We start from the raw sequence: 25,958 nt of genomic DNA, 5'->3' as shown, positions 1-25,958 counted from the left end.
TTTAACTGCATCTTGTCTGTGGTAGAAGATGTGGTGAAGCTTGTGTGTTTGTATGGCCAAGTGATAGATACAGGAGAAGGAAACTATAAACCAGCTGCCAAGTGGCTGCCTAGTGGTATGGTTTCAGAGGCTGAGGTGAGGTGGGAATGACTGCTTCTTGCTGAGTGAATGTTTGCCAAAAGGCTTGGAACTGCTCATCTTTGTGTTAGGACTGTGTTGAGGATGGGAAAACAGCTCTCTCAAGTGTTTTAGACTTGGGAGCTGATTTCTTGCTGCCAGTACCACATAACTATGTTCTGGGACTTGGTGCAGAGGGAGTGCTGGGCAGAACCCTGTACAAGTACTCTAATGCTGTCTTCCCATGTGTCCTCAGGGCCAGAGCCAGTGCTGCTCTTTGCCAATCGAATCGATATCCGACAAGTGCTGCCTCATCGCTCAGAGTACACCCTGCTCCTGAACAACCTGGAAAATGCCATTGCCCTTGACTTCCACCACAGCAAGGAGCTGGTCTTCTGGTCTGATGTCACTCTGGATCGCATCATGAGGGCCAATCTGAATGGGAGCAATGTGGAGGAGGTGGTTTCCACAGGGCTGGAGAGCCCAGGTGCGTCACCACAGAAAAAGGCAAAAGCCTGAGGGCTGAGCATGATGTGAGAGCATGGGTGGGTGAGTGGAGAAAAGTGGGTACCCAGCATTCAAAGTGGAGTGCATCTCCCTGAGCAAGGGGAGAGGCTGGATGGAATGGGGGTTAGATCACTGTCCCCATGGAGTTAATCTTGGCTGATGGGGGAAGAGACAGGAGGGTTGAATTGAGCCTCTTATGAGGCTGAGAGGGAATGGGAACTATTCTTCTGAGCAAATCCTGCTCCTGGTTTCATTCTGCTCTTAATTCTGCCCTGGAGATAGGTGGACTTGCTATTGACTGGATCCATGACAAATTATACTGGACAGACTCTGGGACGTCTCGAATTGAAGTAGCAAACTTGGATGGGACTCACAGGAAAGTGCTGTTGTGGCAGAACCTGGAGAAGCCACGAGCCATTGCTCTACATCCTATGGAGGGGTGAGTGAAAGCATAGGACCCCAGTGATCACTCAATGTAGGTGCTTCCAGGTGAACATCGAAAACCCCATCTCTGGTCACAAAGGCTCTGGGCTCAAGCCTTCATCTGATATTGTCAGTTTGGGGAACCTGGCAATGCTGAGGCTTTCAGAGCCTTAATCCTGTTTTGAGCCCTTCAGGTTTCACCAGTGTGAAAGCATTGGGTGTTACCATGTTGGCTGACACTTCTCCCATGGCTGCTACCCAGTCTCATGCTCGAGGTCACAGGACTGATAACTGTTTTGCCCTGATAGGGAGTGATGGTGGGTGCAGTATGTGGCACATGAGTTTTAAAGCCTGTCTCTCCCTGCATCCTTCAGCACTATCTACTGGACTGACTGGGGCAACACTCCCCGCATTGAGTATTCCAACATGGATGGCTCTAATCGGCGCATCATTGCGGATACACACCTCTTCTGGCCCAATGGGCTGACCATTGACTATGCAGGACATCGAATGTACTGGGTGGATGCCAAGCATCATGTCATTGAGAGGGCTGACCTCGATGGGCAGAACAGGAAGGCTGTTATTAGCCAGGGTAAGTAACAGAGCTTCGTACAGGGAGTGCTTTCTCTAGTAAAGAAGACAGATGAGTTTGAGCCCCTGGCTTCTGCTTGTGTACTTGTCTCCTTTCACTGTGATATGAATTCTGTTACCACTGGGGGATGGGGTTTGCTATGTAGTGTTTAGTGGATAAGAGAGAGAAGTTGTCTGTTGTATTAGTGTAAGGTGGGTTGTGCAGGTCGACTGTGGCAAGGCCCAACAAGCGGAGGAAAGAACTTCCCCTTGTCTCCCTGCTAGCCTGAGTCCTGTTGGACCTGATTATATCCCTGTATTGGATGTCTGTTACAGGCCTCCCACACCCATTTGCTATCACCGTGTTTGAGGACAGTTTGTACTGGACAGACTGGCACACCAAGAGCATCAACAGTGCCAACAAATTCACAGGCAAGAACCAGGAGATCATCCGCAACAAACTGCACTTCCCGATGGACATCCACACACTGCATCCTCAGCGCCAGCCAGCAGGTAACTGCAGAGAAGGTAGAGACCCATATGAGCTGCTAGACGACCTGCTGTCACCCACCACCCTGTAAAACAGGGAGATGGCAGGCCTGAACCCAGCCTATCGACACAGACACCACCTCTGCCCAGAGCTAGTGGAGAGCTTGCTCCATGTGGCAGTTCAGCCCTGGTAACCTGGTGTTAGGTGTTACCACAGCTCCCTCTGCTGCCACATGGAAGGAGGGACTTTTCAGTAGCAAACACTTGTGGCCTCTATCCAAGAACAGTTTTGGGAGGGGGAATAAATGGCAAATGGGCACTAGTAATGACTGACACGTCCCTTATTCCTTTTTAGTTGCCATAATCTAGAAGGGAATTGAGTTAAATGCTTTGTTTTAAAGTTGAGCCCTACAAATGGAGTTAATGCTTTAGTTTATGTTTCCTTAACCTCAATTAACCTCTGGGTAGACAAATTACAGGGTCTTGCCACTTTGGTTGGTGTTTATACTCTTTACTCTTTGCTTTATGCGTGGTTGTTTTTGTCTTTGGCTACTTGAGCAGGGAGAAACCGTTGTGGGGCCAACAACGGGGGCTGTACTCACCTCTGCCTGCCGAGCAGCAAGGGTTACACCTGCGCCTGCCCCACAGGCTTCCGCAAGACCAGCAGCCATGCCTGCGCCCAGAGTAAGTGAGGTGGGACCACAGCCTGCATGCTCGGATGTTCAGAGGGGGGCAGAGGGTTGGCAAGGGGAGTAAAAGCAGCATCAAGTTGTTTCCAAGGAGATGCAGCTGGATAGACTGAGTTAATAGTATTAAGGGCCCCACCAGAGGATGCTTCACCTTCTTGATGCATTCCCCTGCTCTGCAAGCCCTCACTAAGCTTGAGGATCCAGAGAAGCTCCATCTTTGCATCCTCATTTCAGGGCTGCTCTTGGTGCCACTCTACTTGTCACAGCTGATTGTTTCCCTAAAATGCCCATAGGAGCTGTGTCAGTGATGAACAAAAAGTCCAGTCCTCTTAATTGCCACAGTTTCTCTCAGTTTGCAGCCATGTGGAAGAATTAGGCCAACTGTCTCCTAGATTCTCACGAGCTGTTCTCAAATGGCTATTTGATTTGAGGGAGGTCTGAGCCATTCCTTGGTTGACTTTGTTTCCCCACCATAGGAAACAGCTCCCTACTACTGTGTCCCCACCCCTGCCCACCTATCCCACCCAGTGATGTTTTGCTACCAGTAAAATCCTGGGCTGTGACCTGCCAGTGAGAGGTGATGGAAATGGTTAAGGTTGGCTATAGCAGGGAATTGTCTGTGTCTATCACTGTGTTGTTGAACTTAGAGAAATTAAAAGAAGACCTTTCGACCTTTGATCAGGTCTTGACAAGTTCCTGCTTTTTGCCCGAAGGATGGACATCCGTCGGATCAGCTTTGACACAGATGACCTGTCAGATGATGTCATTCCCCTTGCTGATGTTCGCAGCGCTGTGGCTCTAGACTGGGACTCAAAGGATGACTATGTCTACTGGACAGACGTTAGCACCGACTCAATCAGCAGAGCAAAATGGGATGGATCGAGCCAGGAGGTACGGTGTTAACTATGTGTGGTCATCTAGCCTGGAATCTCCTTGAGCATCAGATTTGAAGGCACTGGGATACACTGGTCTTCTAAGGAGCTTCATTAGTTTGCCTGGTTCTTCTCAGAAGAGCCCTGAGGTCACTGAACACTTCATAAACCAAGTTTGGTGCATGTTCCTGCTATGGCAAACCTTGAATTGGGACACAGAGCATGTTGAAGTTGTGAGCTGTTCTCAGTTCCTTTGTTGTAGCCCTAGAACCTGAAAGGAAGAAGTATTAAATCCTCTGTTATGTACTACATTTGGAACAAGAGCCATGCTCCTTGGGAATGCTTCTTGCACACGTCCTTAGGCTAATGTGCCACAGGGGAAAAGAGTTGAAAGTCTGGAGTTGCAGTTTGAACAGACTTGAAAAATAGATGTTTCTCCAAATATAAGACTAATTTGAACTTCTGAGTCCTTAATACTCTCTTGTATGGCATTGCTTTGCTTGGGCTTTTGCCTTTTGAAAGTTAGCATTGTTAGTGAATGGGTAACACATTGGCCAAGTGCTTACTCCTTAAGGTCTAATCTCACTAAGCACTTTTTCTTTCTTTTTATTTAGGTTGTAGTGGACACCAGCCTGGAAAGTCCAGCTGGACTGGCAATAGACTGGGTCACCAACAAGCTGTACTGGACTGATGCAGGTACCGGGATCTTCTGCTTTCCCTAGGCTTCTGTGTTCCTTATTAGTGATGAAAACTGGAAATCAGCTGGGTAGTTCTGTCTCATTTGAAGTTTGTCTGGTTTTGTCTAGTAAAAAATGGAGTTTTTTGTGTGCTTCTAACAAAGTGGGAGTTGAGGTGGAATCCTCAGTTTAATTCTCTTTGCAGTATCCCCAGTACTAATTCTGTAGAAGGGGTTATAGTAGAAGTCAAGCACAACTGTTGTCTTGCATTTCTGTTTCTGTGCATTTACCTATCTTCCAACAGTGTATCTCAGGGTGCAGCAGGTACTGTTTGGAGGATGGCTCCTGCTGGAAAGTCATAGTTCATATAGATCTAAGGGGGGTGATTCTTTTATAGCTGTTCTCTCATGCCCACATAGATACCTTGAGGCTTAGGAAAGAGCTGGTTTACATTCATACAGGACTCTGTGTCAGTGACAGCCACAGAGGTGACTTGAGAGGTCTGATGGCAGGTGACACTTTAAGCCACATTTCTTACCTATCTTCCACCTATGAACAGATGGATGGAGAAAAAAAATGCATTGTTGTATAGATGGGTTTTGCCTTAGATCTCTGGAATCACAAGAACTTTGATGTCTTATTCTCTTTCTGGACTTCTGTAGGAACAGATCGGATAGAAGTCTCCAACACAGATGGGACCATGAGAACTGTTCTGATATGGGAGAACCTAGACAGACCAAGAGATATCGTGGTGGATCCTGTTGAAGGGTGAGAGATTCTTTCTTCTGGAATGACATGGTGATTCTTGCATCTCTAAACAAGTTCAGGCTTTTTGGTTTTGTGCAGTTGTCTTTCTGTGGTGCCATTGTTCTCCATCCTGCCAAAGACTGAAATTAGAGACCTGATTTTGGATGCTAGTGGAACAAGATAAGCAGGGATAATTATTGCTTGTTATGCTGTAGAGCTTGCAGGAGCTGGCCTGAGTTTTCATTTGGTTGTTCTGGGGACAATAACTAAAGATGTGGTACACAACCTGTTGCAAATGAGGCCATCTAGATCCTTTCTGTTTCTTTATTTCACATCTATGTTGGATTTGTGTTCAGGCTCTCTGCTTATCAACCAGAGTTCAGTCAGAAGGATGTCCTCATAGAATCACAGAATACTTAATGTTGGAAAGGACCTTAAGATCATCTAGTTCCAACTCCCCATGCCATGGGGTGAATTGCTGTTGATGTCAAGCACAGTTGTGGCCTCTTGGCCTCAAAACACTCTTTCAGGGTATTGAGGGATCAGCTGTGGCATGGATAGCAAACCTGAGTAGAGTAACAGAAACAAATGTTTTCAGTAACAGATTTTGTTTCTGAACCATAAGACCTTGTTGAGCTGGGGTGGGATGAATAGGAGAAAGCTTTCCAGCCATTGCTTTAGAAATGCTGAAGGTATTGAATAAAGGCATGCTATTCGTTCCTTGAATGGGTTACTGGAAGACCAGTGCAGCAAGAGTGTAAAGAGCAAATAGTGGAGACTGGTAAATAATTGGTCAATTTTTAGAGCTTGAACTATTATCTTGAACTTTTTCCTCCTTGTTGTAATTAGGCCAGCCCATGGGCAGTACAAGGTATATAAATTTGAGTATGATCCTTAGGTACAGGAACCCAAGGCTGACCATAAGTACAATGTTAACCCAATGCTGCTTCCTGCTAGGGCCTGAAGGCACCAGGCTCCCTTGCGTCTCTGGCACTGCTTGGCTGTAGTGGCAGTGAAGGAATATGGACACTCAACTTCTGTCTGGGCTTGTGTTCAGGTTCATGTACTGGACTGACTGGGGAGCCAGCCCCAAGATTGAGCGTGCTGGTATGGATGCCTCAAACCGCCTGGTGATCATTTCCTCCAACCTGACATGGCCCAACGGCCTGGCCATTGACTACGAGTCACAGTGCTTGTACTGGGCAGATGCAGGCATGAAGACCATCGAGTATGCCAGTCTGGATGGAAGCAACAGGAAGGTAAGGGAGCCATTTCTGAGGAGGGTGTCTGGGAGCCTGAGGCGTAAGTCTTAGAGCACAGAGCGCTGATGGCCCCTGCCTCTTTCTCCAGTTGAAAGTGAAATCTCCAAATCAAGACATGCTGGGCTGCTTTCACTGGGAGAGAAGAGCTCCCCGTGCAAACTCCGTTTGAGGGGAACCTCCTTTCGAGGGCTGATGTTCCCCATCACTCTCCTTTTGCTGTGACTGTGCATTATGATGTTGAGAGGGGGCAAGGGAAGCCTTTTCCCCTTAGTGACTTCTTAGTAATGTTTCTTTGGGGGTTGGGGGTAATCTGACCAGGTGCTGATTGGGAGCAATCTGCCTCACCCCTTTGGGCTTACTCTTTATGGCGAGAGAATCTACTGGACAGACTGGCAGGCCAAAAGCATCCAGAGCGCAGATAGAAGGACTGGGCAGGCTCGGGAAACGCTGCAGGACAATCTGGAGAATCTTATGGATATTCATGTTTTCCACCGACACAGGCCACCAGGTACAGAGCTCACCCCAGCCCACACTGAGCCTTGCTCAGGCTCTAGTATATGGCACAGCTCTCCTGCAAGGAGCTGACCTGTCTGTCAGCCCTCAGTGCCTTAAATCTCTGGGTGGGATATGACAGCATGAGAACAACTCTTGGCTTGGTATTTAAGGGCATTCTAGAATGCATTTCTGTAGCTGTCACACCGCTTTTTTTTTGCTTGTGCTACTGGCTTATGGATTTCTCATCCTCTTTCCTATAGTACATACAGCATGTGAAGTTGGCAATGGAGGCTGCAGTCACCTGTGCCTCTTGGCACCTCTTCCAAAAGGTTACAGCTGTACCTGCCCTACTGGGATCAACCTGCAATCTGATGGCAAGACCTGCTCCCCTGGTTAGTCCTCTCTGTAGGGTTCTCACTGAAGTTTTGTATCACAGCTGCCTTTTGCTCCTGTCTTGTTAGAGAACAGGGTTCACTTTGATGTGCTTATCTGTTTTATCCCCTGGAAAACCCATTTGATTCCTGTACCTTCAATTTGAGTTAGAATTACTATGAAGAAACTTACTGATACTGGATTGATGCAGAACAAATATGTCTTGAAATTATGTTGGGCAGCTAAAGCAGATGTCACATTTTCCCCTATACTTGTGCTTCAGTCTTGAGAGGGATTCTTTTTTATCTACAAGGTGCTATATTCTATAAGGTCTGTACACATTCCTGCCATGGACCCTCTGTTTGAGGAAGACACTTGACTTCAGGCCATGGTATATTCACTCTTTTCCTTATTACTTCTAATTCCCATTTCCATATGAGCAGAAGTAACTTCTATGAGTTCACTCATTTTCAACTTGGATGTAAAGAACCTTTCAGTAACGCTCAGTAAAGTTTTTGTACCTGGAGCCCCATAAGCTGAGATGTGTCTGAGACTTCCCTTTTCCACTGAAGTGGATGTCACCTTCAGAATGGTCAGTTGATGATGCCTACAGTTGGCTGAACTTGTTCCTCACTGATACCTGTCCATTTTCACCTCTCTGCAGGAATGACCAGCTTTCTGATCTTTGCCAGAAGGACTGACATCCGCATGGTGTCTCTGGATATTCCCTACTTTGCAGATGTTGTTGTCTCAGTCAATGTCACCATGAAGAACACCATTGCAATTGGAGTGGATCCTCGTGAAGGTCTGAACTTCTTAATGTATCTGACTGTTTGAAAGGCAACAAGTGACTTCATAGCTAAACATCTGGATAGAGATCCAGGTGCAGATCTTACTGTAGGTTGTAAATTTGTGTAGGTTTTTATCTCCTATGTGCTGCATATTCCTTTCTAGTCCGGAAAGGAATGTCCAGATAGGAAAATACTAGCTATCATCTAGCTATCACTCTAACTTAATAGTCTTATGCTGCTGATATTCCCGTTTTGAATGGTGCTAGCTGGTAGTCAGACCTGGATCTGGTTTTTAAGGAGTTTACTGTTTGGTTGTTGGGATTTGGTTTGGTTTTGTTGTGGGCTTCTTAGAAGTTTCTTTCTCCTTCCACCCAGGAAAGGTTTACTGGTCAGACAGCACACTGCGGAAAATCAGCCGGGCTGCCCTTGATGGCTCACAGTTTGAGGACATCATCACTACAGGTAAGAGAGAGTTTGGCCTGGGAGCCTCTTGCCTCCATGCAGCATGAAAAGAGTGGTTCTCTGCTACCCTGCTAGAATAATCTTTAAGTCTTTAGTGGAAGGGCAAGCAAAGCTAAAGCAACTGCCTCATGAGGTGCACAAGGGGAATACCAGAACTCCTGGCTAAGCTGGGAGGATACCAATACACCTTTCTGTTTTCTCAGGTCTTTTGACTACTGATGGGCTGGCTGTGGATGCTATTGGCAGGAAGATGTATTGGACAGATACAGGAACAAACCGGATTGAAGTGGGCAACCTCGACGGCTCCATGAGGAAAGTCTTGGTCTGGCAGAACCTGGACAGCCCCCGGGCAATAGCTTTATACCATGAGATGGGGTCAGTGTTGTCAAGAGGCTATGTAGGGATTAGAACAGGACTTTTGACTTCCGTTTCCATAATAGTTGCTGGCTTTTCCCCAGGTATATGTACTGGACAGACTGGGGTGAGAACGCCAAGCTGGAACGCTCTGGAATGGATGGCTCTGGACGTGTGGTGTTGATCAGCAACAACCTGGGCTGGCCTAATGGACTGGCAGTGGATAAGGCTGGATCCCAGCTGCTCTGGGCTGATGCACACACTGAGGTCCGATTCTGTTCTTAAGCAGGGTTTGTTCTTGGGTCTTTGGTAGCCTGGAGGCTGTTTTAAAGCTCTTGAGCAAGCTATCAAAAGAGAGAGGGGAACATAAGCTTTTCTGAGTTTATGGGGAGGGTGCACTTGAGTAATATCATTTGTTTAGCCTCTGTTTCCCACTCAACCTAGTAACTGCTAGCAAGAGGATCAGTGTTTTGATTATGGAGCTGATGTTTTACTTCTTTATTTAGCGGATTGAGGCTGCAGACCTCAATGGTGCGAACCGCCACACCTTGCTGTCCCCAGTGCAACATCCCTATGGCCTCACTTTGCTGGACTCTTACATCTACTGGACTGACTGGCAAACTCGCAGCATTCACAGGGCTGACAAGGACACTGGTGCCAATGTCATCTTGGTGAGGGCAAACCTGCCTGGCCTCATGGACATTCAAGCTGTTGACAGGGCACGGCCCCTGGGTGAGTCGCTCGGCTGCTCCCAAAGCAGTGGGTGTCTGTGGTAACTAGGGCAGCCCCTTAGAGCTGTCACTGAAGACAGTTGTTTGGTGTAAAGCATGAGTGATAGAGTAACTGCTCAAAAATCAGCTTTTCTTTTCTTTTTTCCCCTTGTTTAACTGTTTTTGCACTTCTCCCTGTTTATCCAGCTCCGTAGATCTGATGTTTGCTTATTACTGCATATCTTTTCCCCACTTCATCCCATTTCCTTCACTGGCCTGCACTGACAACCTCACACACAGCAGAGCCACTTTCTTAGGACAACTGAATGAGTCATGCCCTATTAGGCTTCATCAGAGTTTACTGGCATTGGACAGTTTCCCTTTTTTAACTGCAAAAGGCACTGATTCCTCTTATGCTGGTTTAAACCTGATTTCAAGTTCTAGCCTCTTTTTCTCATCTTCCCATCTGCCACTTCCCTCTAGAAAATCTCTGCTTCTTTAGTTGTTCATAATATACATCATGCTCTCCGACTATTCTGTGCCAGAGTCGGATTCCTTATGTTACTGTCCGGGGATCCTGTACGACCCCATCTTGCCTCCTTGCTTGTCAGTGGGAGTTGCTTTGTGCTGTGGCTTCATTTTGTTGGAAATTCCCCAATGCATGCTTCTACAGAAAACTCTGTGCTGCTTCTCCTGTGGCTCCTAACAGCAGAACATCACCCTTGACAGTATAACTTTACAATATAGCTTAAAGCTAACCAAAACTCAAGCCATCATGTCCCTGCTGTCTTCTTCCCACTCCCTGCACCTCTCTTCTGGGTTTATCCCCTCCTAGTAAATAGATGTTGGGGGTTTTTCAATTAAAAAGAAGAAGATATGACCCTAATATGTCAGGCACTTTGAGCAGGCTTCTCTGATGCCTTTGTTTACTTGCCACTGTGTGAGCTAAGTTGAAACAGAAGCTTCTTTGTCAGCCTGGCCTCTGGTGCATTGTCACGCTGCTTCCCCACAGGGTTGGATCTTTCTGTCAGCATTATCATTTGCAGCAATAATAAAGCTAAACTGCAGTTGTGTGAATCTATCAGCATTTGGTTGTTCCTTTTTACATGGGAAAGCTCTGATTAGCAAGGAATGCAGGTCAAGATTTTGCTCCTAATGCTCCCCCTTCTGTGCATTCCTGTTCACCTTGGCCAGCTGTGCCCATACGCACCATGAATCTTGGAGGAGAAGGAGGCAGTCTCTGTATGAAGGGCTGTAGCAAGGCTGGGATGGTTAGGATGAATTCAGCTACCAGCAAGTTGTGCATGTATATAGCCTTTAAAATAAACCTTTGCTCTGTGGGATCATTAAACTTTCCCTATTTCTAAAGGCTTCAATAAATGTGGAGTTCGTAATGGTGGCTGCTCCCACCTTTGCTTGCCTCACCCCACTGGCTTCTCCTGTGCCTGCCCCACTGGCATCCAGCTGAAGAGAGATGAGCAGACGTGTGACTCTTCTCCAGAGACCTACCTACTTTTCTCCAGCCGTGCTTCCATCCGTCGCATCTCTCTGGATACCAGTGACCACACAGATGTGCACATCCCTGTCCCTGAGCTGAACAACGTCATTTCCCTGGACTATGATAGTGTGGATGGCAAGATTTACTACACAGATGTATTTCTTGATGTCATCAGGTGGGTGCCAGTCATCTGCTTGGCCAGTGCCCAGGTTACCCAGATGCTTGTGCTGGTTGTGCCACAGTGAGCTGTGAAGTGTGCCAGTAAGCTGGGGAGACTGAGATGATGGCAGTATGCCAGTGCTTACACCTTGTCTTTGGTACACAGCATCATGTGTATCGCTGAACCAAATGCTGAAGGTGTGTTTAACCTGCTGGAGACTACTGGGGAGAAAAGGTGTTTGGGAGATAGCAGTATGAGGTGGCCCTGTGGTTAATGGGGATCATACATGGAGGTGTGGGAGATTGCCATTCCTCACTGCCATTTGTCATTGATTTCCATCCAGGCGGTCTGATTTGAATGGCAGCAACATGGAAACTGTTATTGGCCAGGGTCTGAAGACTACAGATGGCCTGGCAGTGGACTGGGTTGCCAGGAATCTCTACTGGACAGACACAGGACGCAATACCATAGAAGTAGCTAGACTGGATGGAAGCTCCAGAAAAGTGCTGATCAATAACAGCCTGGATGAGCCCCGAGCCATTGCTGTCTTTCCCAAGAAGGGGTAAGTATGGGGTACTGGTGGGGCAGGGAGAAGGGCTGTGCAGAGGCAGATTGAAGAGGGAGTTGTGGGATGAAGGAGAGATGTGCCATTTGGATCTGCAGGTACCAGCAAGGGGCTGGCTCTAAGTGACAGACGTAATCAAGCAAACAGTGAATTTGAAGGTTGGGCAGGTAGCTGGAAAATGCAAGCTGCAGGCCACATGATCTTCTTTGAACCTCAAAAATCAGTTAATGGCAGTTTAATTCATAACTGAAACTTCCCTTAGGCTAAATGGTCTTCTTATACTTGCATTTTATCTCTTCAGGTATCTCTTCTGGACAGATTGGGGTCACATTGCTAAAATTGAACGGGCAAACTTGGATGGCTCTGAACGTAAAATCCTGATTAACACTGACCTAGGGTGGCCCAATGGATTGACTTTGGATTATGACACCAGGAGGTGAAAGATTGTCTTCTGTTTGCATAGGGTTAAGGGATGTAATGAAGTTTTTTAGCTTGGCTTATGAGTAGCATTGTGGGTTTGGGTTTGCTTTTTGTCTGATCCATCTTGACTAGAAAGTGAAAAGGGATTGTATAGATGCAAGCTACCTCTTTCCGTGTTACTCCAGGATTTACTGGGTGGATGCGCATCTTGATCGCATAGAGAGTTGTGACCTCCATGGGAAGCTACGGCAAGTGTTGGTCAGCCAAGTGTCACATCCTTTTGCTCTGACACAGGTAAGAAGATTTTCCTGCTGCCACCGTTCTCCCCGGTGTGTTGATGGGTTTGGACAGTGGAGCCTGGGGACAGGGAACTGATACAGTCTGGGGAAACCAAGATAGCTGAGGGGACAGTACTTAACTCTTCTGTGGAGCTAACAAAGGAAGTTTGTCCGAACTCCTGTGGGGTGCAGACAGTCATTTTCTTTATGGTAAAACAGGAAGGGGTTGAAAAGGCCTTTGTTTGGGGCCTTCTGCCACTGGGATGTTTTTTTAATGGATATCCTGTGTCTTCGTGGCTAACCATGCTAATGGCTGTGCTTTTACTTTGCTGTCTCCCTGAGCAGCAGGATAGGTGGATATACTGGACTGACTGGCAAACCAAATCTATCCAGAGAGTGGACAAATACTCAGGGCGGAACAAAGAGACAGTCCTGGCCAATGTTGAGGGACTGATGGATATCATTGTGGTTTCCCCTCAGAGACAGACAGGTAAATAGGAGTACCTTGATTCAGGCAAATGCTCATTGCAGACAGAAGGATGTTTAACAACTGTGCTACTGTAAGTGTCAAGACAGAATCCTTTCTTAGACTGTTAATGCATTTTCCCTGTGCACATTCCATGTCTGCCTATGACATTTCAGTCAAGTACTTCTTAATGGTGTTTTGTTACAGCTTTGATTAGCTAATGTCACTTTCTGCGTTGTTCATCTGACATTGTGTTAAAACAGAAGAATGTGAGCTTTTGGGGTTTTAGTCTCTGCAGCTGTGCTGACTGGGTTCCTGTCTAATGATTTACAGTGCCTTCCTTTCAAGACTGCCTTAATCCTACCAGTGTCTGACTATTGTCATCACTTTCTTATCAGTCAGATGAAGAGCATGTGCCAGAAAGCGTCTCTGGCTGAGCAGGAAAAAGGGTTGTTACTCTGAGCTCCAACCTGGTCCATGCAACGTATTTAGAAAGCTGCTTGTTCCTTCCAGGTTCTAATGCTTGTGGGGTGAACAATGGAGGCTGCACACACCTCTGCTTCGCCAGAGCTTCTGACTTTGTCTGCGCGTGTCCGGATGAGCCAGATGGGCGGCCCTGTTCTACCAGTGAGTTTACTGAGTGTCAAAGGGGTAATAGCTTCCAAAGCTCTCCAGTGTATAAAACTTCATATATTGGAAATAAGGTGGTTGTGAGCAATAAAGCCTTCTTCTGTCTTGTCTGCTGACAGACTGGGTCTGAGATGGGAAAGCTGCTCATCTGGGCCATTTCAGAAGCAATCTGTAGCTTACCAGACTTGTTCATCTGTCCCACAAAGTTGAGGTTCTGTTTATTTTTCTCTGTTCTAGTTCCTGGTGTGGTGCCCTTTGGTCCTGAACCCACCAGTGTGAGAGAGAGAAGTCAGACACCACCTGGCAGAGTAGGTACCTCAACAACCAAACCTCTCACGCCTGCAGTGGAAGGAAAGTAAGTGCTCTTGTTCCCTTGGAACTGGGATGTGAAAGTCACAGCTTGTACAAGGTGCAACATATAAGCCCCCTCTGGTTGTCATCATCCGGATAATACCTGTCCCTAGCCAAAAGAGGCTATTCCAGCTCCAGGCTTCACATTCCTAATGGGAAAACCATTCTGATAAAGAATGCAGAACACTTGAGCTGGCAAGAAAGAAGTGCAGAGATCTTTCTGTCTGTTCTATTGAAATGTTGTCTAGCCTGACTGTGCTGAAGTGTTAAAATCCTCCCGAGACCATGAATTCAGTTGATAGATTTTTTTTTTAACTCCTAATTTTGACAACTTATTTCTGAAAGGAGGAGGAGGGAGTCTGTTCATTTAATTTACTGGGGGAACTCAAACCTGACTCAGATGTCTGAGGAAGTGCTTCTGCTCTGATCACAAAGGAATAGCTTCTTTGGGGCAGAACAGAACCTTTGCAGCTCTAACATTCAAGTTACAATGCAGGTAGTTAAGAGGCCTTCTGTAAATTTCCTGCAGCCTGCTATTCCTACTGCCCAGTAAAACAAAGGAAGTTCTGGCTGGGTTATTTACAGGGCAAAGCTTCTGCTTTGTTGGGTATGATGTATTAGACAGAAAGATCTTTGTGCGGACATTAGGATGTTTTTGCTGCAGCACTGGTGCTGAAATCTGTGCTCTTGTGTATGTATACACCTGTGTACCTGAGAGGCAAATCTAGAATGACTTGGACATAAAGATATTGCAGACCTACAACTGATACATATATCCACACCACCCTCTCCCCATATATGTGGTCCCCCTCCTGTGGATACAGAATACTGAAGAGGAGAAAGGAAGGCTCCCATTGTTGAACTGGAAATGGAAATGGAAGAGATATCAGTGCTACCCAGTGCCATCCTGTCTTTTGGTGCCTTTGATACTGTTGATGCTGCTTCCAGTAACTAATTGTCCTTCTGTCCTTCAGCTGCTCTGACAAAGATGCTAGGCGAGGCTTGTGTACCCACACCAATGAGGCAGTGCTGGCAACCATGGGTGAGTTGCTTTTCTTTAACTCTTTTCCACCAGGTTTTTCCTCCAGATGTGCCCATGGCCTTCCAGTCCATAGTGTCTGAACCTCAAATTTCAGAATTCAGACTTGAATTATTCAGATGTCCTCTGAGCAGAGCAAAGTGTGCCTAAGGATGGACATTGGTCATACACATTCATTAGCCTCTATGGGGAGTTTTCCAAAGGGCACTTTAGTTTGAAGAATAGTTTTCTTTCATCTCGTATCTCATCCACTGGGCTCTTCCCATTAATGATGTACTCTTCCTTACCATTCCCTTTGTGTTTGGATGAGGATGGCTGACCAGAGTAATTGTTTCCCACTGCAGGAGTAACCTGTCAGCAAAGGGGTCTAACTCATCCAGCCACATTACAAACATCTTGATGCATCTTGGTCTGCTAGGGCCTGGGTGGAAGAAGGGTTATCATAAGTGTGGTTTCATCTGAAGCCAAACCCTCTGCTGAACCTTGGTGTACTGACATTTTACTTTACATACTTCTGTAGGGTATAAAATCCCTGTATTAGGTGTTACACCAAGGTCAGTGTTATCCAATGGAAGTGGAGAAGAGTGCCTAAATTACCTTTGCTGTTTACTTTTCAGGAGAAGGACTGCATGTCAGCTACATCATTGGAGGTCTTCTCAGCATCTTGTTTATTTTGCTGCTTATTGCTGCTTTAATTATATATAGGTAAGTGATCTTTTCCCCCCTTTCTTGGCCAAAAGTAAAAGCAAGGGTTGTGGGAGAAGAAAGCTCCTGAAAGCACTTCATCTTTCTTTGTCACTTACAATCCCTTTATTCCCCATTGGAAGCAGTGTTTAATGATTTGATTTGCAAGGTTTCAGCCCTGTGCAGGGCACACAGCTCTAATATTTGAACCCTTAATGGCTAAATTTTCTGTAGAGACCTCATGAGTCATGGACAGGGATGCGAGACAATTCACAGCTAGCTTCACCAGTTACTGCCAGTACAGCTTTTGTGGTTACATGGCGGTGCTATACAGGTAGCTGAAAAGCCAGGTGAAGCCAGCATTCCCTCTCTGAGGGACAGTGAAGATTGCTGGAGCTTTGCCCTCACCGAGCACTTGGGAGGTTTGGATCCTGGCAGTAGGGCCCCGTGTCTTTCCTGATATCTCTCTTCCTGTAGGCATAATAAGTCCAAGTTCACGGACCCTGGCCTGGGGAACCTCACCTACAGTAATCCCTCGTATCGGACATCTACCCAAGAGGTGAAGATTGAAGCAGTTCCCAAACCAACCATGTACAACCAGTTGTGCTATAAGAAAGAGGTAAGAGTTTTGCTGCTGAGGACACAGGAGCCACGTTCAAGCTGCTGTTGAGTATTACAGGCCTTTGTGAGTGTTGCAGCTTGTCAGCATTGATTTTTAGGATGTAGGTGGACAGCTGGAGTGAATTGCTCAGATTTCTATGGAGATGACCCAGCAGCACTTCTTCCCCACTGAACTGTAGTGAATTAGACCTGTCTTCAGCTCTCTGCTTCTTCCCAACTTCCACAGTGTCATATATTTCATTTGCATTGAGTGCTGCCCCTCAGAGTACCAGGAGTCAAAGGGAATTGTCTTCCCTGGACACAGTCTGAGTTGGTGACTGTTGCACCAAGGTTGCTTTGGAAAGTCACTGGGGAACCAGGCAGCTGGAAGGGCTTTGGTAACAAGAACATGGCTCCTGGCTGGCCACTGCCTGGAAGGGGTGGGATAGGGAGAAAACTGGAGCCCTTACTTAATGAAGCATTTTAAAGGCCCTGCAGACATCTGCCCTGGACAGGATGGAGAGGGCTTGATATGATACCTTGCAGCACTTCATTTCTCCTCTGTTTTCTCCTCAGAAGCTTTCCTATCACTCAGATAGCTTCTCATCTTCCCTCTTCTGATTTCCGTCCACATCCTCACATCAGGTATCACTACTCTGTGTTTGATCCTGCCTCCCTCACTCAAGCTCTGTTGTGTGGCTCAAGCACTGTCCCATACTAATTGTTCCTTCTTGTTTTCTCCCCTGCTTTTATGTCTCAGCTCTACTGTCTGTCAAGAAAGTGTAGGTAATTTCCTGTGGCAGATCCTTTGGTCTTGGCTTTGGCTACTCATACTCAGTGTGTGAGATTTGGAAAAGATAATCTCTGTAGGACTGTTCATAATGATCTGGTAGATAACTTACTTCCTTGAGCAGGGATCACAGCAAGACTTACAGAGAGGAGAGTTTTCCCTGCTTTTATTTTTCCAAAGGTATTGTCCAATAGATTTCCCAAACTTTCCTGCCATTTTAGGCTTTATTTACTAAGGATAACTTGGGTTTATTTATCTGGCAATCTAAATCCACTTTTCTCTTAATTCTGCTGCTGCTCCTAGATATTACCCAGATGCATATTTCCTCATCCACTTTCTCCTCAGGGATAGATCAGATGTTCTAATGCTCCCTGTTTGTCGGTGAGCCGCTTCAATCTCCATGTGGTCCCTTTAGCCTCTGATCATTTTTGTTGTTTCCCTGTAATCTCCTTGCCCTGTATCACTGTGAGACTCAGACGCAACGGTGGTATTCCAGCTGAGGCAAATCTGGAATGACTTAGATATAAAGATATTGCAAACTAGAATTGATTCCCTGCCTACTCTTAGCATGAAGTCTTCTGGCTTCTCCTGCTTCCCATTTTGTTGGGTTTTTTTTTCCCTTCCTTTTTAGGCTCAATGTTGTTCTTACTCCCTGCTGTTTGGGAATAGATATAGTTGAATTAGAAGAGCGAGCTCATCCTTATTCCCCTTCCATGATTTGAAGGCTCCTGGAGTTTGGAATGAGAGCTCTTGCAGGGAGGACTCCTCTGGTGGTGGTGAAGGACTGATAGGAAGCTTAGAATGGGTTCTGCCGCTGTGGTAGTCCAAGCCCCAGTGGCTGTTTTCATGGAGGTCCAACCTTTTGTCTGCTTCACTGTCTACATCCTAGCTCTGCTTTGCTCTTTGCCATGTTTCTTCCATATATGTATTGTTTCATTCATCTGTCTGCTCCCTAGACTGGTCCTGACCACAGCTACACCAAGGAGAAGATCAAGATTGTGGAGGGGATATGCCTTTTATCCAGTGATGATTCCGAGTGGGATGACCTTAAGCAGATCCGGAGCTCCCGAGGAGGGATTCTGCGGGACCACGTCTGCATGAAGACAGACACGGTCTCTATCCAGGCTAGTTCTGGCTCACTGGATGACACCGAAACTGAGCAGCTGCTACAGGAGGAACAGTCTGAATGCAGCAGTGTTAACACAGCAGCAGCCACTCCAGAGCGGCGGGGCTCGCTCCCAGACACAGGCTGGAAACACCAACGCAAGCCCTCCACCGAGAGCGAGGTCTAAAGTACACGTGACTTTGGGAATGCTCATACCCTCCTTAGCCTCTGCTCTGCACAAACCAGACAAGACTCTGCCTGCTAGGCAAGGAAGGGCACAGAGACAAGCTCCTCTTGCAAGGGGCCCAGAGACTGTGACTGCCTTTGAGCAAGGAGCTTGGGCAGCTGTGCTGTTGTGGTTGGAGAGGGAGGATGGGTGGGTTGGAACCCAGAGACCCTTTTGGCTCATTTTCACTGTCTGTGGTTTATTTATATGTTTCCCCTTTCCTGGAAGCTGCCACGTTAAGTTCTGCAGTGACTCCTCTGGCCTGAATCTGGTTCAGATTGTGTTCTCTGGTAACCTGCAAGTCGTGTGCCGTCCAGCTCACAGTCAATGCCCATGAAGAGAGCAGAGCTGCCTCACTGCTAGGCCCTGGTTGCAGAAGTACCCCTGGTTCCACTAGTGCTCCAGCACTAGCAGCACTCTTTGAGGCTTTGTGTTGGGGGGTTTCTGACTTGAGAGGAGTCTTGGAATAGATGAGGTATACTTCGAGGCTCAAGGGGACACGGACACAGCATCAGGTCACCTTTAAAGGGCATAAAGAGGGTGACCACAGTTGCCATGATTTGCTTCATGAGAACTTCACTGCTTACTTTCCCATCTGCTAGTAAAAACTTTAGGGAATGCTTCAGATTGGAGCTCTGTGTCTGTTGCTGGCAGTGGACACTGCTCCTGTTCTCCCCTTTCCTATTAAAACATGTTTCTACTCTGGAAATAACAAGAGACAGCAAATGGCCCTTTCAGAACTGCTCCCTGTCGGTACTGGAGTGCTGAACTTAGAGCACTCTGAACTTAAGCAAAGCAGAGATTGGTATTGTTCTTAGCTCTGCAGAGCTAATGGGAAGAAATGGATCTCAGCAAGACCTAATTTCAACTCTTGTCTTTGCATAACTGATACATTAAAAATGAAGAAGAAAACTTGCTAAGGCCCCACTAGTCCTAATTCTGCAAAGAGCCAATTCTCTTGGTCTTTAGGACCTTAGATTATTGTAATAAGGGGAAAAAAGAGAATTCCTAGGTCGAGTCTTTCCCAGGGGAACCCTCAGTGCTGACGGTTAGGAACTCCTTTATTACTATGCTGAGCCCATTTGACCTAGAATAGGAGACAATAATCAGGGAGCTGCAAGGGCCATTTTAAATAACTGTTTATCAGATAGAATTGCACTTTAAGCTCTTCTGTTACCACTAAACAGCTCTCCTTGCAAAGGCATTTCTCCCATCAGCTGCAAGAACTTCAGTTGTTCTCTGGCTTCCACAGCTTTCACCCTCTGGGAGGTGTAATCCTACCCTTGCACTTGCACCCCCCAGCAGCATCTGGAGGTGGGGCTCCCAGGGACTATTGCCACTTTTTCACACTCTCCTGACTTATCATCATCTGCTTGTCCTGAGGGGAAAAAAACAGATAGAGAAATTATCTCTTGATGGTTCTTCAAAACTGAGATTTATATTAACCCCTCCAGTCACTATCATGGTAAAATAGGAAGTGTTAAACCAGATGTTTGGAAGCAGAACTTTCCAGTGAAGATTTTCTCACAGCAGACTCTGTAACCTCTTTATTTCCTGGAAAGAGGTCAAGTACATTCCCACCTGGGGTGTAAAAGGAGCAAAGCACACACTAGGGGTATGGCTCAGAGGTGCAGGGAGGGCGCATCTCCCATGCAGGATTTGTCTGGATGGTAGAAGAAAGGCAAATCCATCCTACCCTGCTTTAACCCTGTTTGTGTACTAACAGCCCTGCTACCCTGAAAACCACCACAGCTGCCAGTGGGTTTGGCTGTACTTTTACAGCTCTGCAAGAAGGGGAAGGTTGCAGCTTTGACTTGGCTCTAAGGTGGCTTGAAACTGTAACTGCACCATTGGGCTGACTGGTGTATATTCCTGTGGAAGATGAACTGGAGCTGAGGCTTGGAAATTTCCCTGTGTTAATGTGGGGCTCTTCCCTATTCCCAGAGGATTTTTTTTTTAATTAGATTGTTATTTAATTATTTATTTGATTGACTCCAGCCTGGGAAGCATTGGTTTTGTTGGGCAGAGGCACTTTTGGATTGAGATGTGGACTCGACTGGGAACTGAGACAGGAGCGTGTGTCGCTGACCTGGACTGTGCTGTCTGAGCTGCCTCATGCAGGGACAACACCAGAGGGCTCAAGCATAGGCAGAAGAATCAATATTAACAGAACCCATGTTGTCTTGGTCAAAACTGTGACACACATGTAGGGGCAGGGGCATCAGAGCTGAGAGTGAGTGGCTGGATGGGGAAAGGAAGGCTCTGATTTCTAGGATAGCAGGGTTTCTTTGGGATTTGGGGTGCATTTGGCTTGGTTGTCCCCAGTGGCTTTTCGTGAGTGTGGGACAGGACTGAAGGGAAACATCTGCCCAAACCTGTCACTTGAGGTTCGGTCAGCCTGTGTCACAGTAATCACTGTCTGAGTCTCAAGTGCAGAATGGAAAGGAAAACCCAGTCAGCCTTTCCAACAGCTTAGGGTGCTTGTGATCTCCACCTTCATAAATCTCTGCTGTTCCTTAGGAGGGACCTTTCACGCTCCAGCCTGACAACCCTTCATAACTGCTCTCTGCTCCCTCCCTCAAACGATTGTGGTGAAAAGGAGCAACATGTCCCACAGCCTCTCCTCTATCAGTGAGGTGGGCGGAAATGAGTTTTCTTTCTCCTAGAGACAGCCCCAGTGAGACGCTGACTATGGGGTGCATCATGGTTCCCTGTTCCAGGGAAGAGAAGACCCTTGTTGCACTTAGGATGTTAAGAATGTAGAAGGGCTACTGGGGGATGATCTCTTGAGCACTGATTTACTATGTAAAAAGCAAACCTCTTTCCTGTCTGTCCCGAGCTAACGTCAGTGATTTCTGTGTGTTCCTGTGTAATGGTTTTAACGTTACTCACTGGAGACATTGGACTTTCTGGAGTTATTTAACCACTGTGTTCAGTATTTTAGGGGTTGATGATAATTTAATATAAATTTAGCTTTTCTTAACCATTTTGACTGGCTTTTGGTTGTGAATCGTGCATGTTATTTTGACTTGCCTTTGAAAGAGGAGCTCCCATACCTCACAGAACCTCAACTTTGATTCAGAGGAGCAAGAAGTTAAGAACAGACCTGGGTTCTTTGATAATCTGATTGTAACACACACATCTTCTGCCACCACAGCTTTGAATCAAGGACCAAATATCCACACTCATGCACTTCAGCAAATTCCTGTGCACACATAACACCTCTCTGGTTTGTTTTGCTTTTTAACATAGCAACAGCAGAAGAGAATGTTCCTCTTCTTGGAAAGTATTAGGACTGTAGTGGTCTCAAGCCCCTATCCAGTGGAAAATAAAGCTCTAGAGAAGAGCTGGATTTCCATCTGTAAGGGATTTTGCTCAAGATTGTGTTGGATTTTTTAATAACTGATGGTTTAAGTAGCTGAATAATGAATGAAACATTCAGTAATACAGGAGGGAAATTTAGTAAATGAGGAGGGTCACAACGATGCTCAGAGGGCTGAAGCAGCTCTGCTGCGTAACCAGGCTGAGAGAGCTGGGCTGGTTCAGCCTGGAGAAGAGAAGGCTCCTGAAGGGGAAACCTGAGAGCAGCTTCCAGTGCCTGAAGGGGCTAGAGGAAATGTGGAGAGGGGCTTTGGAGAAGGGCTTGTAGGGACAGGAGAAGGGGAATGGCTTCAACCTGACAGAGGGGAGATTGAGATGAGCTCTTAGGCATAAGTTCTTCCCTGTGAAGGTGCTGAGGCGCTGGCACAGGGTGCCCAGAGAAGCTGTGGCTGCCCCATCCCTGGCAGTGCTCAAAGCCAGGTTGGACACAGGGGCTTGGAGCAAGCTGCTCTAGTGGAAGGTGTCCCTGCCTATGGCAGGGGTTGGAACTGGATGAGCTTTAAGGTTCCTTCCATCCTAAATCCTTCCATAAATCTGTGTATGCCTGCCAGTGCAGTACTGGTGCTCACTTTCTAGCCCATTCTGTCCCTTTCTGATGGAAGAAGTATCAAAGCTGAAATGTTTTGAGTGCTTTTATTCCTGCTCATTTCACAGCTGAGGCACAGCACAGAGGTCACTTCACTGAGATCATGCAAAAATATAATAACCAAAACCACAATAACCTCACCTTTTGAAAAATATCGGTAATGCTTATACAGCAGGGTGGGGAGATGGCAGTGTGTGATCACTGCGGTTGCGCTGATGGCGTTCTCCTCTCCCTGGTCTTAGATTCTGATCACCCCAACTTCACCTTCTTCAGCCGAAATGAAGGAACAAAGGAGGTAAGACACGCCGTACCCCAGCACCAAGCAGTTCTGACTGCTCCTATTAAACACGCCGCGTACGGAAAGCCCCTTCCCCTCTGACGCGATGCCCCCACCGCCCGGGAGCTGCTTTAGCCCCTTGCGAAAGGCGATGGCTCCAGCGGCCTAGCGCGGCTGCCTCCGCGCGGAGCGGGCCTCACAGCCGCCCCTCAGCGGGCGCTTCCTTTCCGCGGCACGTCCCGGTGGTTACCGAGCGGGTATGGAACAGATCCGAGCGGGGCAGGGTGGGTCGGTGCCGTCGGAGACCGGGCCCGTCTGTGTGCTCTGCCCCGCGGTGCCGGTGCCGCCTCAGGAGGGCGCGGAGCACGCGTGGTCTCTGCCGGATTCAAACGAACCAATACGATGCGCGGGTGAGGGCGTGGGTGGTGCCGGCGCAGGCCAATGAGCGCTGAGGACACTGGGAGGTGCGGGCGGTGTTGGTGATTTCAAACCCCGCCGAGGAGCGGCCGGACACTCGCTGTGCCCGCCCCGTCGCGGCCCGGGTAAGCGCCGCCGGTGCGGTCAGGTCCCGCCGCGGGCCCGCTTCCTTCTTCCGCGGCTCCTCGGGCACGCAGGGGGGGCGGGTGAACCTCCCCGCGCTGGGCCGCGGTTTACCTGGGGCCTGGGTGGAGGCGCGGTCGGAGCGGTGCTGACATCGCTCCGCAGTAGCCGCCCGCGCTCAGGGGCATCGCTTACCCCGCGGCTATGGCTGCGGTGAGGGTAGGGGCTGCGGCTGCGGGCGGTTGCGTGTCCGCGGCCTGCACCGCGCTGCGCTGTGGAGGCTGGAGAGGCGCCGCAAGCCTAGGCCGCTCGTGCAGCTGGGGGTGTGGAGAGCAGCGGCCCGGGCTGCTCCGCCGTGGTCACCTCCTTCGTGTCATCGCTACGGGCCCAGGCGCGGTTGGGAGCCGCTGGGGCCTTGCCCGGGAGGTGCCGGGCAGGGTGGGCCCAGGGGCTGCGCAGGGAGCCGGGCTTGGTCCCCTCTGAGCGCTCCCCGAGGGAAATGGGGAGCTGGTATCTCCGGTGCTCCGAGCGCGCGTTTCGGGAGGCTGCGCGCTGGATCGGTTTCCCCTGACCTGAGGAAGATGTTCCCTGAGGTGATTGTATCTTAACACGAAAGGCAGGAGCTCATCTCCATTTCTACAGCTCTGTTGTTGGGCGCGCAGGTGTTAGTACTGGCTCTCCAGGGTCCCTCACTAGGAGATGCTTCCTGCTGGATCTTCTCTAGTGTATGTGAAGAGTGGATGGGAATGCGGGTCCCATGCGGTTCCCCTCCCAGTTTAATTTGATTTCCTTTCTGAATCGGGGTCTTGTGATTCCTCTTAAGACAGTAGCTTTCAGATTAGTGTGTAGGGAATTTTCCTCCTGGTATTTGGACCTCTGTTAGTGAGAGACCCAAAGCCTTGTATAGCAGAGGTTTAGGAGCGGAACTTCTGTGCAGCTTGAGCTGATCTGTACTCTCTTTTAAAGTTAAACTAAGAGTCACAAACTCATCTGCTACAATTATGTAACTGATTTGTTGGGTGTGTATTGTCTGTCTCATTATCCTGCAGGTTTCCTTTGTTGCTGGCTTATTATGAGTGTTGCGTCTTCCAGTACTTATGCCAAACTGTAGTGCTGTTGAAGTTGCCTCCTGCAGATAGAAGAGGATGAGCAGTTGTTGTTATGTTGGGCTACCAGCTACTTGTTTAGTACTTGTGTATCAGAGAAGGCATTGCTATAGGCTTTCAGTGAACACAGCAGTAGGTTTTGTATTGCAAAGATGCATATTTCCAAATGCTGAAAGTTTCCAATATTAAAGTCTTTTAAAAGGCTACCCATAAAAGTCCAGTATTAAAACTTCACAATAGAGTGAAGTTAGAAAGAGGAATGGTTGATGCAAGTTGTCCCTTCCAGTTTTGGTTCTTTGAAGCCTCACATCAGTTGACTGTGCAGAAATTAGAACTGGGGTTGACTTTCTTGCTTCAGGCTTGGCCATTCTTTAAACTTTGCTGGTTTGGGAGCTTCTTCCATTTCAAGTGTCCAGGTGCACCTTCTGTTTTTTCCTTCTCCCCCTTCAAGAGTTGTAATAGGGCTAAAGCAGCATCAAGAGTGCTATATTAAATCAGTATTAACAAGAAATGGCCTTTAAGTACAACAAACTGATTCTAAACAAATCATTATAGATGTGTTAAAGGCAATTCTCAAGACCCAAAGTTGGGAATATTAACTGGGGACCTGCTATGGAAAAAATGACTTGTAACACCTGTCCAAAAATAAATGAGACTTGGATTTTGGAAGCATGTGGAACTGGAGTTGGGCAGACTGCCTGACATCTGTACTGATGCCAGGCTTCTCACTTTATATTCTAATATAAATAAGTGAATGCGTAGTAATGGAACATGATTCCTGATCCTTATAGGCCTATGAATTGTGTTTGGTGGGACTGAATTCCTGCTGGCTCTTGACCTTCCCCTGATAGGGGCCAGTTTTGTGATCTGGGCTGGTGCTTCTGTGAAACCCTGGTCTGCTGCTGCTTTCATACCTACTGTTAAACAGAAAGGTTTTGCTCCTGTTTAACAGTCACCTTGGAAAACCTGAATTCCAGTGTAATGGTAAAAGCTGTCTCTTGTGTGCATTTAGGTGATAAATGTACACCTGGAATTCACTTGGCATGTTGTAAGCTTTCAGTTGATCCTTTTGTCTTACTGGTACCCTGATTAATTCCATCATCTGCAAACTGTAACACCTCTGTTTGCCCGTTCTTAGATCACTTATGAGTATCTTCAACAGTATGTACAATTAGAAGCTGCTCTGAATGCTTCTAATAACTGTCTCTCAGTCTGAAGTATCTAATTTGGAACATTCTGGTGTGTGGGACGTATGACTTGAAGGACCCTTGAGAGATGTAAGTACTTGTAAACCTCCTAATTAGGGTTTTCAGAATCATGGTCAGTGACAGTCTGGTTCACTTTCACCCCCTTCCCCTCTCTGGCACCAGCAGATGTTCTTTTCTGCCTTTTGAAACAAGTGTATGAACTTGTATTGCTAATTTGTTTGTAAACTGATTAATGTAAATGGCTTCTGGAGTCCCTGCCAGAGTAGGATGGTGTTAAAGCCATTTGCATCTGCAACAGAATAGGTGGTTTCAAGGCCACATAGTCTTAAGACTGTGTGGTATTGCTGCTGTTGCTTTGTTGTAGCCTGTTCCAGTGGTTCATCTTTTAGTGGTGGTGTTCTAAAGTGTGACATGGGAAAGCCTCGTACCCTTGTGTTTCATTTAAGCATTGCCTTGCATCGAGCACCGTTGCTGTGGCTTGTTTGAATAGAGTCTCTTGACCTGAGCCGTT

General features: G+C 47.3%; 2 protein-coding genes across 4 annotated transcripts in view; both read left to right on the top strand.

Annotated features, from left to right (window-relative positions):
• The window catches only part of LRP4 (LDL receptor related protein 4), an 83,716-nt gene extending 62,381 nt beyond the window's left edge, over window positions 1-21,335 (top strand). The window contains exons 12-39 of one of the 3 annotated variants that reach the window (XM_062635857.1): window positions 374-604; window positions 907-1,063; window positions 1,422-1,639; window positions 1,954-2,130; window positions 2,665-2,790; window positions 3,478-3,686; window positions 4,282-4,363; window positions 5,007-5,112; window positions 6,149-6,350; window positions 6,672-6,861; window positions 7,109-7,240; window positions 7,885-8,025; window positions 8,387-8,473; window positions 8,677-8,848; window positions 8,932-9,094; window positions 9,334-9,559; window positions 10,907-11,210; window positions 11,539-11,757; window positions 12,062-12,196; window positions 12,366-12,474; window positions 12,804-12,948; window positions 13,438-13,551; window positions 13,792-13,909; window positions 14,880-14,947; window positions 15,562-15,649; window positions 16,106-16,247; window positions 16,805-16,873; window positions 17,975-18,111. In XM_062635857.1, coding sequence (XP_062491841.1) covers window positions 374-604; window positions 907-1,063; window positions 1,422-1,639; window positions 1,954-2,130; window positions 2,665-2,790; window positions 3,478-3,686; window positions 4,282-4,363; window positions 5,007-5,112; window positions 6,149-6,350; window positions 6,672-6,861; window positions 7,109-7,240; window positions 7,885-8,025; window positions 8,387-8,473; window positions 8,677-8,848; window positions 8,932-9,094; window positions 9,334-9,559; window positions 10,907-11,210; window positions 11,539-11,757; window positions 12,062-12,196; window positions 12,366-12,474; window positions 12,804-12,948; window positions 13,438-13,551; window positions 13,792-13,909; window positions 14,880-14,947; window positions 15,562-15,649; window positions 16,106-16,247; window positions 16,805-16,849 — 4,106 coding nt within the window. In that variant the 3' untranslated portion in view covers window positions 16,850-16,873; window positions 17,975-18,111. Of the gene's footprint in view, window positions 1-373; window positions 605-906; window positions 1,064-1,421; window positions 1,640-1,953; window positions 2,131-2,664; window positions 2,791-3,477; window positions 3,687-4,281; window positions 4,364-5,006; window positions 5,113-6,148; window positions 6,351-6,671; window positions 6,862-7,108; window positions 7,241-7,884; window positions 8,026-8,386; window positions 8,474-8,676; window positions 8,849-8,931; window positions 9,095-9,333; window positions 9,560-10,906; window positions 11,211-11,538; window positions 11,758-12,061; window positions 12,197-12,365; window positions 12,475-12,803; window positions 12,949-13,437; window positions 13,552-13,791; window positions 13,910-14,879; window positions 14,948-15,561; window positions 15,650-16,105; window positions 16,248-16,804; window positions 16,874-17,974 lie in introns of all 3 variants that reach the window. The other 2 variants (XM_062635856.1, XM_062635855.1) reach the window with 2 other exon arrangements.
• A 1,690-nt stretch (window positions 21,336-23,025) lies between these two features.
• CKAP5 (cytoskeleton associated protein 5) overlaps window positions 23,026-25,958 on the top strand; it is a 51,744-nt gene continuing 48,811 nt past the window's right edge. The window contains exon 1 of the mRNA XM_062635850.1: window positions 23,026-23,135. The gene's annotated coding sequence lies outside the window, so the exon portion shown is untranslated. The remainder of the gene's footprint in view (window positions 23,136-25,958) is intronic.

The sequence above is a fragment of the Pezoporus occidentalis genome, unplaced genomic scaffold, assembly GCF_034315485.1.
Source record: "Pezoporus occidentalis ecotype Australia unplaced genomic scaffold, CSIRO_AGI_Poc_V1 ctg46, whole genome shotgun sequence".
Classification (NCBI taxonomy): domain Eukaryota; kingdom Metazoa; phylum Chordata; class Aves; order Psittaciformes; family Psittacidae; genus Pezoporus; species Pezoporus occidentalis.
This window is presented reverse-complemented; position numbering and strand designations above follow the sequence as displayed.